At 38.0% G+C, this 20804-nt stretch overlaps 2 protein-coding genes across 4 annotated transcripts; both read right to left on the bottom strand.

The window, feature by feature from the left end:
* Positions 1-1163: 1163 nt before the first annotated feature.
* SWI2 (switch 2) lies at positions 1164-11427 on the bottom strand. Of its 3 annotated transcripts, none has more exons than XM_088886897.1 (9): positions 10722-10860; positions 10218-10329; positions 8975-9081; positions 7337-8264; positions 6254-6501; positions 5233-5359; positions 4877-5152; positions 4504-4777; positions 1164-1838 (listed from the first exon to the last, which is right to left on the bottom strand). In XM_088886897.1, the coding sequence occupies exons 2-9, from the start codon at positions 10266-10268 to the stop codon at positions 1516-1518; spliced, it is 2334 nt and encodes a 777-aa protein (XP_088743023.1). In that variant the 5' UTR covers positions 10269-10329; positions 10722-10860; the 3' UTR covers positions 1164-1515. The 3 variants fall into 3 exon arrangements, with proteins under 3 accessions (XP_088743023.1, XP_088743024.1, XP_010260246.1); XM_088886898.1 differs by having other exon boundaries at positions 10233-10329; XM_010261944.3 differs by lacking the exon at positions 10218-10329 and having other exon boundaries at positions 10722-11427.
* A 3706-nt stretch (positions 11428-15133) lies between these two features.
* Positions 15134-16548, bottom strand: LOC148803495 (uncharacterized). Its single transcript, XM_088896331.1, has 5 exons — positions 16212-16548; positions 16045-16100; positions 15734-15959; positions 15442-15630; positions 15134-15330 (listed from the first exon to the last, which is right to left on the bottom strand). The coding sequence occupies exons 1-5, from the start codon at positions 16546-16548 to the stop codon at positions 15134-15136; spliced, it is 1005 nt and encodes a 334-aa protein (XP_088752457.1).
* Between the last annotated feature and the right edge of the window lie 4256 nt (positions 16549-20804).

Raw genomic sequence — 20804 nt, 5'->3', positions numbered from 1 at the left:
ACATAGATCCGTCCCAAAAGCTGACCTTGTATCATTTAATCTCCCAGTGGTGGGACTTGTCAATTTGGCATCCTTGATTGGGGTAACTGGTTGACGCTCTAGAGCAGAACCAAACCAAATACAGCCTAAGTGAATTGTTTCAGAAGACCTTTCTCAAAAAAAAAAATAAAATAAAAAAGGTTTCGGAAGACAATCCTTTCATTTTCTCCTGAATAAGATCAAAATACAATTAATGCTCACCAAGGAAACAAAGAGAAAAACATGAAGAAATACTAGGTTTTGACATTTTTACAAGGATATGGTGCCAAGTTAATAGAGGATGTTGGAAAATAATCTAAAATCTTCAATCATCATCTCTTCTATTCGGAACCCATAATGATTTTGCTTCATCAAGAGCATCAAATGGCGCAAATGATGACTGATCTGTAGATAAAAGGTATCAGGTCCCGAGTCTGTTTGCAACTTTGCATCCATAGATTTCCTCAGCAGACAGTCAATTGTAATAACTCGTGTGCTCAGTAATCCCATTTTTCATCCATGTTGGCCTGACCTGTATGGATTCACAATACCTCCCGGATTCCCGGGAGCAAAATTTTCTCCATGTTTCAGGTGTCTGGTTTCATAAATTGCCATTTATTTTTCTTTCGTTTTTCTCTATTGTCAGTTTGGATTTGAACTTGGAAGTCCAGGGATTTTGAGTTTCTGGTTCTACTGGTGGGATATACAACCAACTCAGTGAACTATAAATCCTTGAGAGCAATATACAGTAAATTGATTTCTTTCATTTAGACATAGCAATGTGGCTTCAAAGTCATCAAGAATTATTGAAATTCACTAACTGAACTCAAGGCTCCTTTCTGCATTTGCATTTCTCTTGAATTGGCATGAAAGAAAGTGAAGATTTTTGAGTTGCAGAGATAAAGTTAACAGCTTGTCTTGGGGGAAGGGGGTTGCATAGAATATGTTTAGAATTTACTCTCTAGAAACGTAGCGAAAGGCTCAGTTTCTATTACAGATTAATTTTGTATTGTTTTATTTATTTATCCTCCCTGATTAACTTTCAATTGCTAACCAGTGCTTCTGGTAGTTGTCTTTTCATGAGTAACAGATGTTTGATGGTTATGAGATGTAATCTTCCAGTGTTTACCAGAAAAAAAAAATGGTTATGAGATGCATTTATTTTCATGTGGAAACAAAATTAGTTATGTACATGCTTCTATTTTTTTCTCTTTTTTCTAATCAATAATGTACTACAATCTCTTTATCCATATAACAAATTGCTTAAAATGGAAGGAAACCATCCTAGCACAATGGATGGGCAGCCAAATGCAGGAACTATGACTGGGCAATTGGGGCACTTCACAAAAGAAAATTAGAAGCCAATGGTGATTGGTGACATTCCCCCAACCTAAGACTGATGTATTTTCACAATAGGCAGTTGGAACATCCTAATAGTGACCACCCGATCCACCTCCCACCAAAGGAAAAAATCTCGATCCAATAGTTATTTTTCGTTCAGCCATTATGGATCTTCGATTTTTGTTTTTTGAAGTCCTGAAGCACTTTTTCCCGATCAGATGGTGAAGCAGATAGTACCCACTTGCTGAATTCAAGCTCCCCCATGCCCATAAACTGAGCAAGGAGACTAAATTGATCCTTCTTAGACAAAGAAGCTTCTTTACTACTGAATTTTTTAGTTTCATTCTGATGTCTTTTCTCTGAATTGGGGTTGCATGGTTGCTTCATGATATTACTCTCCGGAATGCATACATCATTCTTGCTATGAAGTGTGGGTCCAAAGTTGACAACATCCTCATTACGGTGAGCATATACAATACCTGCATAAGAGGAACCAGATTTGAATTGAATCACCATAAAATATTGGAAGATTTAATAAATATTTCACCAACTCATCTGTTACTACAATAATTTCTGAAAGTGTGTAATTGCAATTATTCAAGTCGGTGCTTGAAATTCTTTTTTTACATCAAAATATCCTCAACTATTAAAGGATATTATGAGAATAAGGCAGAATATCAGGAAAGGTTAATAAAAAAAATCAAATCAAAACGAGACATTGAACAATCTCTCACCAATAAGCTAATGGTAAATTCATTTTGCAGGCAATTATTAGAAATAGACGAGGACAATCTTCAATTTGTTTCCAGTTCATGTTGCAGGATCTAGATCACACAACTCATGCATGTAGTGCACCTCCTAAGAGGTTGTGTTGGAATCATCCTAAATACATACTGCAATGGAAATTTACTTGGATGCAAATCATATTGATCTTGTCTTGAAGAAAGCAATACTGCATTTTGTCTTCAGTCCAACTCTGTGACCACAGGAGTATGCTTGAACTCGACCAAGTTAGACCATAATGCTCAACCATGACCATTTGCACAATTGCATTATGAGGATCAAACACAACCCTTAGCAGTAAGTGAAATAAACTTTGCAATGTAACTATTCATATCTTCAACAACACAATGCCAAGGAGAAGGGGAGATTTACAAACATTATCAACATGAATCACAGAGGAAACACAGACAAGGTTCAAGAGAGAAGTTGGAAGGAAAAAGTAGTGTTTTTCCAAATGAAACTGTAGATCTGCAATCATCTAAAAGAGATAAGTGAATAGGTGATCAAGCTAACAAGAAATAGGAATGGCCACTTAGCAGTGATATGCTAGCTTTCCAGTATTGTGAAGTTATAATGCATCATTGAGATTAAAATTTCTAATAAAACCAAGGAATCACAGTTATTTGGATTGTTAAACTCTAAATTAAAAATGAACATTTTAACAACTTCTATTTGATAATTAATATTCATAAGAAAAATAAAACCATTAAAATTAGTATTTGGATTTTTAATGTTGTTCATTCATTCATCCTAGTAAGATATCTTCTTAAAAGGCAATTAAAATTATAAAATCATTTTTTTTGTGTAAGCATTAAGAATTTAATGATAAGGTAGGGGTGATCATTTCAGCCTGGCCCGGCCCAGAAATTCCGGGCTTGGGCATGGGTTTTGTGTTCAGGCCTGGCACGTGCCCAGGCCCACAAATTTTAGGGTGGGGCCTGGGCCTAACACTTCAAGCCCAGCCCGGCCCGCATATATTTAAACATATGCATTTTATGTATGTATATATATATATATGTGTGTGTGTGTGTGTGTGTGTGTGTGTATGTGTTTATGTGTGTATGTATATGTACACATGTTACTTTATATTATATAATGTACAAAATAAGTTTATATGCATGTTATATGTCATTTAATATAAAATATTATATATATATGTAATATTTTATATATGAAAGACATAGGCCTGGAGTCAAGCCCAGCCCGGCCAGGGCCCATGTAGACCTGGGTCCAGGCTTATGTTTCAGGCCCAGAACCCTGGGCCTAGGCTATAGCCTTTATCATAAGTGCAAAGCCTAGCCCGGCCTGGCCCATGATCACCCTTATTTAAGACCCTAACATGGACACTGCGAGTTTTACATGCTTGAAAATGTTTTATATGTTTGATTTTATTTTTAAATTTTCATTTGAATATGCTTTATATGTTGTGTTTATGTATTTTAATTTTAGATAATAGGTTTTTTAAAATATTTATTTTGAAATTTAAGTTCATATTTTTATTAATATTATGTTTATAATATATATATTTTTAATTTTTTGCATTTTTTTGAAAATTTTGAATTTTTTGGCCATTTTTTGTATTTTTGCACCTTGCTTTGAAAAGGCATATGCCTCACCCTATGCCTTGTGCGTCGGGCACAAATTGCCCCTTGCACATTTTTTTTTTGTGCCTTGTGCTTTTAAAACACTGCCATAATTCTATATTATATAATTATATCATTTTGAACCTTGTAGTTGATTAATAAGATTACATTCAATGAATAAGGAGTCAAGGGCAAAAGGCACAAATACTTTCTTTTCCTTCCCCTCTACAACAGGTTAGACAGTTTACCTTACTATCCATATACAGCTGGTGCTTCTGTTACCAGTATATTGATCATCAACATATCACATTTAAAAATATTGGAAGTTTTAGTGGTGAATAGACTTTCAAGTGAAGAAAGGTTTTATTCAGATTATATTCATAATGAAATCTGATAAGGATTCTATCCAGGCTTAACTCCACTACTTACTGCAAGGTGTTCATCTAGGCAGATCTATGTGCTAGTGTAATCTAATTGTAGAAGGTGAATGACAAGTAATTGTATAATAGATGAGGGAGAAAAAAGGTCCAAGTATTTGAAAACCTGTATCTTTTCCAACTTCTATGAACTTCTCATTCTGATGGGTGCAAAGATCAGAAAATTCATTGGTTCAACAGTGGAAAAAGGTTACATTGTCCTTGGAACATAAAATAAAAGTTACACTGCCAAGTATACTGTTTTAGAAAAGAGAACCACACAATATTGCTCAAGTCATATTATATATCTACAAAAGCTGCAATGAAGAGCATAAAGGACATAACACGATAATGAAACTTACCCATATCTTCAAGCATTGGTTTATTTGTTTTGGCCATGTCTGCCTCATCAGATCTCCCAACTTCAGAGCTTATTGGAAACTCTTCAGTTGCCTCTTTTAAAGGAACATGATATGCCCCACGTTCAGTTGGATCCCCTGTTGTATCATGAAAGTGCTGTTTTTCTTGCCCATCCTTCTCATGCATTTCAATGATCTCACTGGTGAAAAGCTTATCAGACAGGTCACGGAACAGATTGCAGATTCCAAAAAGCTCCCCTTGAAATTCCTTGCAGTCCTGGAAAGATGAAATTAAATGAATATCTGCATATGAACCTGTTTCAAAATACAATACAAGAAACAGAAGAAAACTTAGAGAGAGAGATTCTTTCCATACCTGCACACCTTCAAAATAACGTTTTTCCATTTTCCCTGAAACAGCAATATTAGAAAGCTGTTGTTTGTACACCTGACGGGAATAGACAAGTTCCTCAAGGGAACCTGCAGCAAGAAGGCGAAAAACTACAACATGCCGTTTCTGCCCATAGCGAAATGACCTATCCTGGGCCTGTAGGTCTTGGGCAGGATTCCAATTTGGATCAAATATTACAACACGATTTGCACTAACAAGATTTAGACCAAGTCCACCAGCTCGAGTTGATATAAGGAACACCTAGCATGCAAGATGCATCCAACCAATATAAGTCCATGTGCTTCTACCCAATCTTCAATTTTGATTTTATTTGAAAGTACCTGTTTGCTTGGGCTTGAGTTGAAGTCATCAACAAGGGATTGGCGCAAATTGGTCGGAGTTGAACCATCAAGTCTGGAGAAGCAGTAACCTTTGCGTATAAGAAACTTCTCTAATATGTCCAGAATCCTGCAAGAAGAGTTCAATTTTACTTGCTTGTTTATATACACTATCATCCTATTCATCGATACATCTGGCATCATTTCTCTTTAATATTTTATTAATAGCTTAGACAGCCAAATTATGTCAAGCCCCCATACGTAGTTCCAGACTTCCAAACCTAAAGTCTTTCTAGCCTTCCTCTTTCTCAGAGTTTCAACTGCAATACCTCAAATCCTATGAAAGTATATGTGATCTTTAATCTCTTCCAAGTTTTTGCATCTTTAGAGTAACAATGTGCAAATTTCATTGAATATGCATGCTCAGGAAATCCTTTTCAAAATTTTCAGATACCAATTTCCCTTGATTTCTAAACTAAACCTAGAAACAGCTATTTTGTTACTGGCTGTTGGCATCTCCAGAAAATGTAGCCGTGATATCCTAAGGATTTCAGGTCATAAACATCTCTATGTAAACTTGCTGGTACTTACACATCATATCCTAAAAAAACACCACTTCATTAATTAATTATTACTTCTATGGTGCTCCAAAAATGCAGGCCTTGAAGCATAAACATATATAACCGGAAAGGGAATAGGTTTACTCAGCTTTCCTTCCATAATTGGTTGTGCATCCTTATTCTAATTATTACCCTCATTAACTATTGTTGAAGAGCTATTTTAGTTCACTATATATCTATTTTTCTTTCTTCTTTATCACCTCCAATTTCAAAAGCCAAAAGCTGATGAGAATTACAAAATCACAAGAACCACAAACAAGAAACAGGAGTTGGCAAACTGCTAGATATGAACTATTAGGATATAAGAGTGACTGATGATAAAACACAACAAAGATTGAATTAGAAGGTACAGATGTAATAGATGCATTCATAGAGACCGATGAAGTACATCTGTGGAGCATCACCTGACAGAGTAGCTGAATAGAAGAATCTTGTCACCTTGTGAGACCCATGACAACATTAACCTTTCTAATGCTCGCATTTTTCCACAATGTTCAACGTCACTAAGGCCCATGAAATTCTCAGTCTGAGCATTTCCTCCAACCAAATCAATATCAACACCAAAGACAGCAGAGGCAAACTCTGCATCTTTCCTTTGTTTCTCCATGTCATCCTTGGGATTAGGCTTAATCAGCTCCAGGTGATTGCTTATCTGAGAGACATCTTGACAAGGTGAACAACATTTAAAATAAAGGTAATGTCTAATTGTATTACGAATCAAAAAGTGTGAACAAATATACTCTTGTACAACTAGCTGCTATACGTTTGGAGCCATGCTTTACAAATAAATAAATAAATAAAGATCATGATAAAGGTAAATCTATAAGCCATGTACAAGGATTCAAAATAAGGCACAAGGGGTTTCCCTAAATTCCTTTTGTACAGAAATTCAAGATCAGATTGTACCTACTACCTATAGTAGGTGAAGACCTCTGACAGAAGATCGTGGAGTTCCTTACACCCTAAATCACCCAAATGGTGGTAAAGAATATGATTTTCATTACTATTAGGCAGTGGGGTTTGCTAGTCAGGTCACTTAGTGAAGAATGTTCAACAACCAACATATCTTTCCTGTGGGAAGTAAATTTGGGGATCCAAAGGGGCCCACATGTTCCTTCTGTCTATCTCCATAATGGGTGAAAATTGAGCCTAAAAGCCATTTCCACATTTAAAATAACCTTTCTGCTAAGGAAAGTTTTGTATTAAAACTTTGAAACTTTTAACGACCAATGTTATTGGGGGAAAAATACTAAATCTCAAGATGGGGTATAGTTGAGTTAGACCGGAGGATTGAACAAGTGACCAGCTCAAAGGGTCCCATGCCCAGGGTAGCTCAGAAGGTCATATCATTGATCCACATAGCATAAAAGGGCAGATCATTTAGAGAACCCCCCTACTTGACCCAATTAGGAAACCTATTTCCTTGTTGTTGTTGAACTATCATTACTACCAATGTTACTGTAATACTATTGTTGTCATTAACATACCTGTTGAAGCTTGATAAGGCAAGGAAGAACAAGGCAGAAGGGGCATGAATCACAACCTTCAGGGTTGTCTTTATGCAGATAGCGCCAGATGATTCCATTTGGAACAACCCTATGGCAACACTCCACCTGGGTTAAAGGGCTTCCACAGCTGCAAGGACGGTCTTTATTTATCAGGCATTGGATATCTGGAAGTTCTAATATCCTTCTGTACACACGCTTTTGCAACCCACTCATGGCACAGAAAACAACATTGTCTTCTTTCCCCATCATTAGATGCCCAATGGTCTCTTCCTTGATCCTTCTCAAAAGATACTTACGAAGAACTGATACTAGGTGCTGCTTACGCTGATCAGCCACCTGGACAAATCTATCAGGAGCACTCAACCTCTGGCCATGCTTGAGTGGTTCATCATAGAAGTCCCGAAAATGTTCTCGTGTCCCTAGAGATCCAGGTGCAACCCAATCAAACAGATTAAACAGCTCCAAAATTTTATTCTGCACTATAGTCCCAGTAAGACCAAAGCGTTTATTAGTTCTAATTCCTAAACAAGCTCTATATAGTTTTGATTTTTCATTCTTTAATCGATGTGCTTCATCAACAATTACAATCTCCCATCGAACATCTGATAGGACTGTGCCATGAATTCTGAAGGTATCAAAACTGGTTATAATAATTTTAATCCCATGTGCCTCAAGCTTCTCAAGAATCAGATCACGATTTGGACCATGATAAACAGCAACACTAAAGCTTCCCCACTTAGAGAATTCACTCTCCCAGTTGTGAATGACAGAAGTGGGGCAAACAATCAGTACAGGGCCTCTCTTTCCTACCTGGTCCCTCTTGAACATCTTAGCATCACCATGATCTTCATTGTTTTCAAGTACAGCAGCCAGGAAGGCAATAGTCTGGATTGTCTTCCCTAGCCCCCTGCAGTCAAAAAGGGAAATAAATAGTTAGACTTTGAAAAGTGATGGAGATGTAGCATTAAAATGAAAAATAAATATATGTGTTAATAGTCCCAGATGAAGAGTCAGAGAAAAAAACAAAATGACCTCCATATAGCCTTGTTGGATATAGATAATCCTGGCACTAGAGGTGGAGGTCATGTATTAGGAACTTCAATAAAATGTTGTTTTCAGTCTCTCCACTCTTGGAGAGTGCTCTAATGTAATAGATTGCATCCATACGTCCTAGGTCACTTAAAATACTCGCTTGAACTTCAGTTGCATATCATTGATGTTTTAAGTGGAAAATAACTAAAAATCCTTTTGTGAATATGTATAGCAACACAATAATTCTTCTTGGCATGTATAGTTAAAGCAGAAGGTAGGGTTTTTATTTATTTTAGTATAAGCTTATGTTTCTATTTCTAAAGAGATAAGGAAAAAGCATCTGCACACAAAAGTATACAAATTGCCAGTGTATATCATATGATAAAGTAGAAGGTATTGTAGATAGTGCTTGATATGTTTAAAAAAAAATAATTCAAAAACTGATGGAGCAACCTAACCTTGTTACTCCATATATATCTTAGAAATTAGAAAATGATTTATCATTTTCACCAATTATAAGATTCACATGGTTCAACAAAACAGGAGCTATTGGAATATGATATAAGAGACAGAAAAAACCCTCACATGTCATCTCCAAGAACACCCCCATGGTTGTTCTTGTATAGAGTGTATAGGAATTTCACTCCTTCTCGTTGATGTTCAAGGAGCCTACAGTTGATTGAAGAAGGAACCTACAACATGATAGGTATTTCTCATTAACAAATTCTGAAAAGATATAATCACCAATCCTTACAAAAACAATTTCCAAACAAGTAGCACCACATTATTGTTGTGATTGAAAACTACATCACATGAAAACATTCACAATATGAAGAACATCAAATGGGTAGGAGATAACAGTGTTCCATATAATAAATGACAGCCTAAAAGTTAGGCAATATAAAATCGATCAAGTTTTGTTGGGATAGTGTGAATTGCCACATTCCATCATCGAATTTCTCTTTTACTCTCTTTATTTGGATTCCGAATTAAAGATGTACAGATCTCCTTGCAGGCAATGACTGAATGTCATTAGAGAATGGAATTACTTCTCTGTTTTTCTATTAGCAAGAGATACTTGCTTCATGAAATTAGAGAAATACATAATATCAGCCTCTTGCCATGGGAAAGTTCTGATATTTTAGCAACCACTGGGCTGAACAAAGGTCAAGAAGAAACTGAGCAGTATGACTATGGATAATGCTGTTACAGGCAATATAGTTGTATGCCCATGAATGAATCTTCTAAATAGGGCAAATGCAATGTTAAGGATTCTGTATCATGAAACAATATGCCATGGAGAAACTTCATACAGAGATGAAGGAAGAATCTATCACTGAAGTAGTTTTGCTCTGTGTCTTTAAGCGTGCACTTTCAGTAGTAAGTGTATTACCATAGCTTAAAAGGCTAAGGATAATTATTGCATCTAAGGCTAAGTTTGGGAAGAGTGCAAATGCAAATATGTTCAGTACAAAATTGTATATGATATTTCTAAACCTTGTATTTGCACTCTTTCCAAACTGAGCCTAAGTAACTTAAATGACCTTTCACAGGGTAAAGGCAACATCACATGCCATCCATGAAGCCCACAAAAATAGGCACATACTGAATATCCCAAAGGCTAAGTTTGGGAAGAGTGCAAATGCAAATATGTTCAGTACAAAATTGTATATGATATTTCTAAACCTTGTATTTGCACTCTTTCCAAACTGAGCCTAAGTAACTTAAATGACCTTTTCACAGGGTAAAAGCAACATCACATGCCATCCATGAAGCCCACAAAAATAGGCACATACTGAATATCCCAATGCCATTTCAGTGATAATACCATTGAACAAATAACCTGTACTTTCTCCAGAAACAGCCCATTTATCTCCATCTAATTTCTTCATGTTCTTCAAAGCACATCCGTAAGACCATAAGTTGTGTCAATTTTTTCCCTAAAAAGTGATAAAAAATCACATATAAATGCAGCCCATCTACCAGTAGTTGATATATAATTTGAGCCAATAAAGCTCCGTAAAACAAGATCTATCATGCAGCATATGCAGTTGATAGGATAAACTCTCTGCATATAGATAACCATGCTTTACAACCTACTATTAATAAGATTCACCAATTATGGCAAATTACCAAAAAAAAATCAATTAAGGTAGAAACTATTACAAATGCCGACTATATCTCATGTCCTGGAAACCGAGAAACCATATTAGGCCGCTTGTCTTTACATTGCCAACAAATATGGTTGAAATATGCAGAAATATTAACCCAGGTAACAAAAATAATTTTTTTTTATTGCGTGTCGGGGGGAGGGGAGGTATTGGAGACATACCTGTACTGTCGGATTTTCACCAGGTGAAGAGAGGATCAAGGGTTCATATGGTCCTGTACTGTTAAATTGGAAGAGGGCAGAGATAGGTTCAGTGCGGTATCGATGACGATGACTAGGGAAGCTATCTTCCGCCTCTCCATCTTCTTCATTTTCCGATACTGCTGCAGCGGCTGCTACTTTTTCTTCTTGTTTATGTTCTTGTTTCTGTTGTGAATTGGGTTGAATGCTCTTCAAATCGAGAGGGTCTTGTAGACGTTGGAGCTGCTGAAAGAGAGAGGACTTTGGTGGTTTTCTCTGAAGGGTTGTTTTTTGTTCACAGTCTTTGGAAATTGAGGATTCCCTGTAAGAAGAGGTGGAAGAGAAGTTGGAGCAAGGCCTGAGAGTCTCTTTCAATCTATTCAACGACATGGGCTCTCTAGATTTTCAGGCCTTTCCTCTAAAATTGAGTTCGACATCTGAAACAAAGGAGCCTGGTACCCCCTAGTTTTTTACAAAATTTTAGGGGAAAAGAAAAGGGAGAATGACAGTTCAAGGTAGAGTTGAGTAGGTGTCTATTCGGAATTGATGCCAAATTATGGGCGAGTATTTGATGCACGGAATGGAGGTTTTTGACATTTTAAATGTCTATAAATCTGAGCGAAATTCAGAAATCTGCATTAGACCTATCTGTGTAGCACAAGAAAACCCAACAGCCAAAAAACGAACCAAAATTAACCGCCAAGCACATAACTAAAATATGTGATGAATTAAAGGGAGATTTTAATGAAGCAAGTCTGAGCCGTTTGATAACAGCTGCAAGTGGATAAACTATTGCTTTGTGAAATATCAAATATTAGGGGCACAGCCGTTTTACGAGGGACTATCTATGATCATGGGCCGGGCTTTGTACTTATGATAAAACATAAGCCTTAGTCTAGGTTTATACAGGTTCGGGCCAGGCTGGGCCAATATTACTCGTGTATAAAACATTATATATCTATAATATTTATATTAAATGACATAACATGCATATAGACTTATTTTATATATTATATAATATAAAATATTAAATATAGTATAAATTATACATATCATATTATAATATTTATATATAAAATATATAATATAATATAAAATAACATGTATACATATATATATATATTATACACAAAATATGTAAGTTTAAATATATGCAGGTTGGAACAGGCCCGGGCAGGGCCTGAAGTATTAAGTTCAAGCCTGGCCCTAAAATTTGCAGACTTGATGTGGGCCCAGGCCTGGGCTGGGCTGGGCCGGGCCAAGCTGAAATAATCACCCCTAGTATTAAGTGTATGCTGAGATAGTAATCAAACCAATATGCCATTCAGCCATTAAGCCATAAGGCTGAGATAGTAAACCGGTTCGGTGATACATGTAAATTGGAACCGGTTGAAATAAAATATTTACTCCAATTGTGTTTGGTTGTCGATGCGTGAAATTTGATGAAATTTTTGTTGGTGTTTGGAATACACATCGGTGTAAATTTTACATGGATATCTCTTGCGTTAATTTGGACTGGAGTATCTTATTTCCAACGGTTCATAGGACATTTGAATTTGGACTACAATATTTCATAGCCCCTACCCACGTGGGATAAGCAGATCACAGGTGCATCCCTCCAACATCTTCACCATGGTGCTCATAGGAGGCCTGGTTTCAGGGGAGCTTTGAACACGCCATAGCAGAGGCCAAAAATTTAGATGCTATTGCATCCAACAGAAAGCTTAGCTCTGCTCATCTTGCAGCCACAATACAGTTCCAACAAGAGCTTCTAAACTGGACTTCAAATTTTTCCAAGTGGATCAGTGAACAGAAGGGTTTTGTTAATTCCTTGAATGGTTGGCTCCTGAAATGTCTTTTCTATGAATTGGAAGTGACCCCTGATGGAATAGTTCCATTTTCTCCTGGTAGAATCGATGCACCACCCTGTTTTTGGAATTTGTTATCAATGGTCTTAAGCTTTGGAGAGAATCTCAGAGAGGGAGGTGATTGAAGCCATGTGTACTCTTGCCATGAACTGCTCTTCAACTCTCCTGACAAAAATTCTGTGTGCAATGGTTTGAAGTCAGGTCTGCAATCCTCTGTAATGTAAACAAATTGACTTTGAAGTTTGATCCACCACTCACCCAAAGAAATGAATGTACGAATGTAGTCAAAGATGTGATCAGTGGAACCAGTCATAAGATGGTACCAAACTGGCCAACAGCATCTGACTTTACTTATAATAGCTAATGTAAACAAATTGATTTAGGGTTTAGGGTTTAGGGTTAAGTCAGGTCTGCAATCTCTGTAATGTAAACAAATTGACTTTGAAGTTTGATCCACCACTCACCCAAAGAAATGAATGTACAAATGTAGTCAAAGATGTGATCAGTGGAACCAATCATAGGATGGTACCAAACTGGCCAACAGCATCTGACTTTACTTATAATAGCTAATGAGTAGGTACAAAACCAGACAACAGTGTTAGTTACTATGAAGTCAATCGTTTTCTTTTCTTCTTTTTTTTTTTTTTTTTTGAATGTGCAAATCATTCAACCATATTCTAGTAGAAAAAAAAAAGGAAAGAATTGACAAAATTTTGAGTCTTTCAGAAGAAGAATTGACAAAATTTTGAGTTTCAACTATTGGATTATTCATCTGTATTTGATCAGCTTCTATAGATTTCTTGCTAGGCTTCTCTTGAATTTTACCTTCCTCTGGTTCAGCAGTTATCTGTATCTCCTCTTCCACAGTTTCATTCAACTTTTCAGCAGACTTCTCTTTGTTTTCATCAGGTCCAATGACCTGGACCCCAACAACTGTAGATGGTTCATTTGCTACTCCTTTTCAAACAAGTTGTAGAGCGATCTGTCAAAATAGTAAGCATGAACTCAGTACCAAGTTTGTGCATGTGCCCTTTGCATGATGCTCTCAAGGATCCAAAGAATCTAAAAGAAAGTGACTTTGTTTAGTTTACCTGACAAGGGTAAGGCATTCCTAACCTAACCACCAAATCTATTCATAGTAGGCTAAAGCATCCTTCTAAATCCAGGCAACTTTGTTAAGATTGTGTATACCATCTGGGCTCATAGGATCTTCTCCCTAGCAACGAACATCCTTGCTTCCTTCTCATTTTCCACTAGGTATCCAAATACTGCATTTAGGACTTGAATATCAAACCCCTCTAAGCGTAAGTCGATAACTTCTCAATACAACATATTAACCATATCTTGCTTAGTTTGAATTGTGAAGGCAGTTGTCATCTCTTTGATGGTATGATTCAACCTATTAATTGCCTCGATGAAATGTTCATGTGGTTTCTTCTTCATACTGTATGATCTCTTCCAAATACCTGAGGAAGCAACAAGTCAAGGGATAGTACTATGGGATTGTGTCCCATAATCATCACTAACAACAGTGTTTCCTAGAGGTGTTGATGCATCATCATCAACATCTTCACAGGCACCCTCACCATAGTCATCATCCCCTAGGTCCATGTCATCCTGTATCTTAGGACCTGTTGTTGCATAATCCCCAGCAGGTTGATCATTACTTAGTACTACTTGCATTTCATCATACATCTCCATGATCCGTCATTTCACAATATGTGCAAGTGGATTTGCCTGCATTAAACAAACAAGGTTTTTATTGTGCTAACACAACTGCTAGAGGTCACAACATTTAAGTTATATTGGGTTTACCTGTAGGTATTCCTCCCAAACTTGTTGGTCTGCTTGTATTTGGTTTCTTGCATCATTCCATCCAAACCCAGAAGTACCAAGCAGTTTTTTTGCCCCTATATAAATTGGCTTCAACGTGCGCATCCTATTCCTTATGTTTGAGGTTTTCATGTCAACACCATATCGTCTCATCATCTCTTTACAAACATATGTGTATGCAGATGTCTTAAACCCTTTGTCGATCTTGTTGCCTAAGGCAACCTGCTCTGCCAATAATTCTATCAATGATCAGTCCATTGAATCATTCCATCTAATCTGCCTACTACGCTCAAACTTAGGTGTAGCTGGATGTGACATAGACAGGGACTTCCCCTTTTGCCGGTCTCCTGAGTGACCACTAGCCGACACTTGTGAATCTTTTCCTGACACCATTCCTAATAACCAGTCTCATATCATGAATTAAATGGATTCATACACAACTAAATAATGAAAGTTAAAACACACTTAAATTTGAATAAAAGAGCGCATGCCAACATTCAACATACTAGCATCTAATTCAGATTTACTACCACTAAATAAAATGTATGCTTATATAGCAATAATGAAATTGAACGTTGTTAATAATAACAACATTAAACGAAATCAAACTATTCTCAATGTGATACAAATGGTTCATCAATAATAAAAGCATATATGAAGTCAACACCACTGGTGTCATAACAATCCACCCCATCAGACTCCTAGTCGGAGTCTCTGCCAATCCTGAAGCATCTCCGAACTGAGCTCATCTCTAAATGAGGTCCACCTTGCAAGTTCATTTCTTTGGAGTCGTTGTGTTAAGTTGTCCTCAATTGGTGCATCATCCATAGGCTCACTCCTACTGGCATTGGAGTTGCATGCATCTGTATCCCGAATACCTTGTCGAGTTACTGCATCGTTTGGATCAATGCCCATTATGTGATTATGAAGGACAGAACATGCAATTAAAATCTTAACCTATGTAGGGAAATCAAAGTGTTGGGTGGAGTCTAGGATGGCACAGCGCTTCTTTAATACACCAAATGCGCGCTCCACTGCATTTTTCAATGCGGAATGCCTATGGTTGAAGATTTCTTTTGCGGATTCAGGCAACCGTCCTTGGATCTCATTAAGGTGGTACTGTGTGTTTCGATAAGGAGCTAAGAATCTCGGCATATTTCTATAACCCACATCTACAAGATAGTACTTTCCTATGTTCACATGGAAGTAAATAATAAAAAAAAAAAATAGTTCACACCAATGACCCCATTGATGTAGAGGTAGGATGAAGATAGAAAAATTTTTGTACATTACCTTCAGGTATGCTAAGGCTATATTCCCTCCGTAGGGAATCATACAGGACTGTTGCATCAGTAGCTGACCCTTCCCAACCAACCAATACATATGTAAATTTCAAGTCGAATGTGACTATGGCCATCACATTTTGGGTGGTTTTCCCTTTCCTACCACGAAGTCTAGCCTGCTCTTCAATAGGCACCTTGCAAGGAATCTGAGTTCCATCAATAGCACCTATGCAATCCTACATTTCAACTAAACCCGTGTCATATGGGCAATGGATTAAATTTATATGTTCAATTGTTAGCAATACATATTATTAGGCATACCTTGAAGTATGGCAAGAATTGGGCATCATATCTGATTTCTAGCGGTACATGATCTCCTGTAGGTTGTGCAACCAATAGAGGATACAACTTCAGCACAGTGTGAAGTACTTTATGAAAGTATCGGCTAACGGTCTCCTAGGGTCGGCCAAATCTAATATGGATTGTACTATTCCGAACATTGTGACCAATGGTGTGAAGGAACATTGCAACTTGCTCCTCAACATTCAAATGGAGGGTTGGTGTGAGTTGACCATGTAGTCTAAGTAAATCACACAGTGAATCAAAGCATCTTCTCCTCATCCTAATTTGTGAAAGGTATGACTTCTCGCTATTAAATATGCTCTTCATGAATTTCCCTTTTCCTATGCTCCTAACTTCCCTTGCTCCCGGACGCTCACAAAGTGTGTAGTAGCCAAACATAATTAGGGTAATGATGACACTTAGGATTGCAGAGAAGGCCCCTACAACTCGCCTACATCTTTCAATGTATGAAGGTGCCCTCATCTCTGGTAGTCGAAGACAAATAGACCTATTGAACTCAAGAAAGAAGGGGGTATATCAAACAAATAGACCTATTGTTTGAGGTTCTAGGTTAGAGAATGCATATACTAGCTCACCACAAACATTGACTATTGTTTGGTTTGTGGTTCAACTGAATAGAGCAAGTGTTTTTGGGGCATGTGTCTAACTGTTATTGGAAAAGTGTGATTGAAAATAATATTTCTCGTTGAAGACAGATGTGTAGACATCTTATAAATGAAGTAACAGATCTGTAGTGGTTGTGTGGACCTACTACTAGAAGGTTGTGTGAATCTTTAAGTCTCTCACCACTAAACACCTTGTCTATTAACTGCTAAAATTCATTTTATTTGTGTGATTTCTGGTTGTTGATTTCCATAGTGGGGCCTGAGTTGGATTATCTTTTATGCATCTAAAAGCAAGTCTTTCCATTTCTAGACTACTGACTACCCCACACATCTGAACGCAAGGAAAAAGGAACTTCATTAGAAAAAGAAACCTGAAACAACCACCAAAGTAACCAAACACAAACACAGCTATAACTAAAAGACAGAAAACAACAAACTAACAAAGAGAAAACTAGATTGCTGACTACCCTACAAACTACAGAAACTATCTCAAACTAAATAATACCACAAACACCAGAGTTCCAAGCCTGCAAATCATCAGAAAGAAAAGGAAAAATCTAATCAAGAGAACTATAAAAAAAAAAACAGAAACAAAAAAGCCTTGTTTTGTTGCATTTTTTCAAGTGAATTTAGTGTAACATTACTTATATACCAGGTCTCCAAAGTCAGTTCTATATTTTATTAAATTGGTGATGCCACTAGTGATATATTGCAACAACAAGGCTGCTATTAACAGTACTCATTATCAAGTTCAGCACAATCACACCAAATACACTAAGGTGGATATTCACTTTGTTAGGGAGAAGGTGTTATTAAGCAAGGTTTATCTAACTTATGTTTAGACTGATCAACAACTGGTAGATGTGTTTACCAAAGGAATATCTTGGCTAAAGTTAGAGATACACTTGACATTTGACAAGTTAGGTGATAGACGCATGGCCCATACAAATATCACGTAACCTGAACCTTCGGCGTATGGTTGGAAGATATACATCAGCAGATAGTTGTTTAGTTAGTTCTTTTTGTTGCATAGGATTCGGTCAAGCCACAAGAATCGATCAAACAGTTAGTTGTTGATTGTTAGCTAGTCTTAAGCATGTTGTTAGCTGGTCTTAAGCATAAGAATGAGTCAAATAAGTTATTTGTTATTTCTGTTAGGTTGTTAATAGGAGAAGATATAGGGATCGGCCATGTAGTTATAGAAGGCTAATCCCTTACTTTGAGGCTATTTCAGTGGTAGGAAGTTAAGAAGTTATTGTATTTAAACACCACCCCACCACATGGATGGGGCAGTTGAAAGTTAACAAACCTCTTGTGGTCTATTCTCGCCCTAAGCAGAATACTCTATCTCTCTCTAGCTTTGATTGGGACCTATCATTGGTATCAGAGGTAGGCACCATGGCAACCAACAAAGAAAGAATTGAGAGTTTGGAAGTTGGGCTTGGAGGACTCCAAGCAAGTTTGAGTAGGCTCAAGTTAGGGGTTAATGACAAGTTACACCAACTCGAGGCAGCCATTAGTAGGATGTCCGAAGCATTGTTGACCCGGCAGGAACCATCTTTGAGCCACGCTAATGGACGCAGCGGACAGTCCTCCTCCGGACCTTCTCGTGACAACTCAAAAGGAGGCCGACCCATGTTTTCCTCAAAACTAGCCAAGCTCGAGTTTCCCAAGTATTCCGGTGATGACCCAACCGAATGGTTCGCCTGTGTTGATCAATTCTTCGAATACCAGCACACCGAGGAACCACAGAAAGTCTCGCTCGCCTCATTCCATTTGGAAGGAGAGGCAAACCAATGGTGGCAATGGTTACGTCGGGCGTATCACAAAGACGGGAAGGAGGTAACATGGAAGATTTTTGTAGATGAGCTTTGGGCTCGTTTCGGCCCAACTGACTGTGAAGACTTCGATGAGTCGTTATCAAAAATACGACAAACAGGGTCTCTACGGAAATATCAGAAGGAGTTCGAAAGATTGGGCAACAAGGTGCACGGATGGACACAAAAGGCGTTGGTGGGCACGTTAATGGGAGGTCTCAAAATGGACATAGCCGATGGCATTCGGATGTTCAAGCCGAGAACCTTGAAAGAAGCCATTAGTTTGGCTAGGATGCGAGATGAGTAGCTAAACCGTCAAGAGAAGGCTACATGTCCATTCAATCGAACCACTATCGACTCTTCTCCAACGAAACTGAAGTCTGCTTCACCAATGAAACGACTCACGTGGACTGAGATGCAAAGGAGGCGTGCTCAAGGCCTTTGTTTTAATTGCGATGAGAAATTTGTACCAGGGCACAAACGCAAAGGACCACAGTTGCTGTTGCTTGAAGGAAATTATGACGAAAGTGAGATAGATGACGAAGAGGAAGCTCACACCAACCTTCGACGAGCTATAGAACAAATACATCAAATTGGTGAGGACAAGGTCCCTCTGAAAGATAGGGGCAATGATAGACGCATGGCCCATACAAATATCACGTAACCTGAACCTTCGGCGTATGGTTGGAAGATCTACATCAGCAGATAGTTGTTTAGTAAGTTCTTTTGTTGCATAGGATTCGATCAAGCCACAAGAATCGGTCAAACAGTTAGTTGTTGATTGTTAGCTAGTCTTAAGCATGTTGTTAGCTAGTCTTAAGCATAAGAATGAGTCAAATAAGTTATTTGTTATTTCTGTTAGGTTGCTAGTAGGAGAAGGCATAGGGATCGGCCATGTAGTTAGAAGGCTAATCCCTTACTTTGAGGCTATTTCAGTGGTAGGAAGTTAAGAAGTTTTTGTATTTAAACACCACCCCACCACATGGATGGGGTAGTTGAAAGTTAACAAGCCTCTTGTGGTCTATTCTCGCCCTAAGCAGAATACTCTATCTCTCTCTAGCTTTGACTGGGACCTATCATTAGGAATGATTGACATCTACTTCCAACTTGACAGGGGCTGTTGAGATTGGGAACCATTCAGGCAAGCGATTCCGTTTTACCCCAAACCCAGTTTTTTGCCAAAAACCGTTGAAAAAGTCAACAACCCATTGACCCGAGCGGTTGAACCGTCGACCCATTCTGGTTGTCCTTTGTTCCCGACCTATATGCTTTGGTATGAATTCTTATAAGTTCAAGTTTCCACTCTGTTATTTCTACTTGCTCTTGTGCTTGTTTGAGAGAGAGAGGGAGGGAGGGAGATTTCTTCTTCTATTGGTTTCACTTTTCTTCTACAGTTCCTTTTATTTATCATTGTATACAAAAGTTACTGAGATTGCTTTGAGCTTATATTATGGTGGACATGATAGTTCCAGTTGAGTGTAATATAGCAGTAGTAGTTGTTCTCCCTAGTTATTCTATGTTCACCCTAGCTATTCATTTGCAGAAAGGAGGATTTACTGGTTCCAGCTAATTCACCTTACTTGTCTACATTTTGATGTATTGGCAATTGAATCGGGGTCTTGGTTGTTGTTGCATTTTAACTGGGTAGCGATTGAAAGTTCATAATTTGTAATTGTCCATTAAAAAAATCAGATTTTATATTCAGTTCTTGATGAAGGAAGATTTGGCCCGACCTCTTGACCACCCAACACGTGGAAACAATTGAGGGTGGCCTGACAGAAGCAACAGCTCGGCACGGCAGTACGTTCAAGGTGCGAGCTCCGAGAGGAGGAACCAGCGGTCCGAGCTCCCGAAAAGGAGCCCGAACTCTCCCAAAAGGAGCCCGAACCAGCGGGATCGAGAAAAGGAAAAGGGAAGGCGAGCCCTCCAACCCAGATGACAGAAGAAGGAAAGATCCAGCTCGGGAGACGAAGCCGAGCCAGCCGTTCCGAGCTCCCTTAGCAGCTCGGACGGACTACACACCCTTAAACGCGAAGCGGGCTGAGATCTTAATGACGATCAAAGACGCCCCATATGTGAAATGGCCACCTCGTCTGAAGGGAAACCCGAACAAGAGGAATAAAAATTTGTACTACAGCTTCCATAGGGACTACGGCCATAGTACCGAACATTGTAATAATCTCCGGGACGAGATAAAGGGACTCATCTGTCGCGGGTACTTAAGAAATTTTGTACAGCATAATAATAATAATAAGACAGGTTGGCATGGGGAGCACGGTAAGGATGCCCCCGAGTC

This window comes from Nelumbo nucifera, chromosome 1, assembly GCF_055504915.1.
Source record: "Nelumbo nucifera cultivar China Antique chromosome 1, China Antique-T2T, whole genome shotgun sequence".
Lineage (NCBI taxonomy): Eukaryota > Viridiplantae > Streptophyta > Magnoliopsida > Proteales > Nelumbonaceae > Nelumbo > Nelumbo nucifera.
Note: the sequence above shows the minus strand (reverse complement) of the source record. Positions and strands in the feature narration are given on the sequence as shown.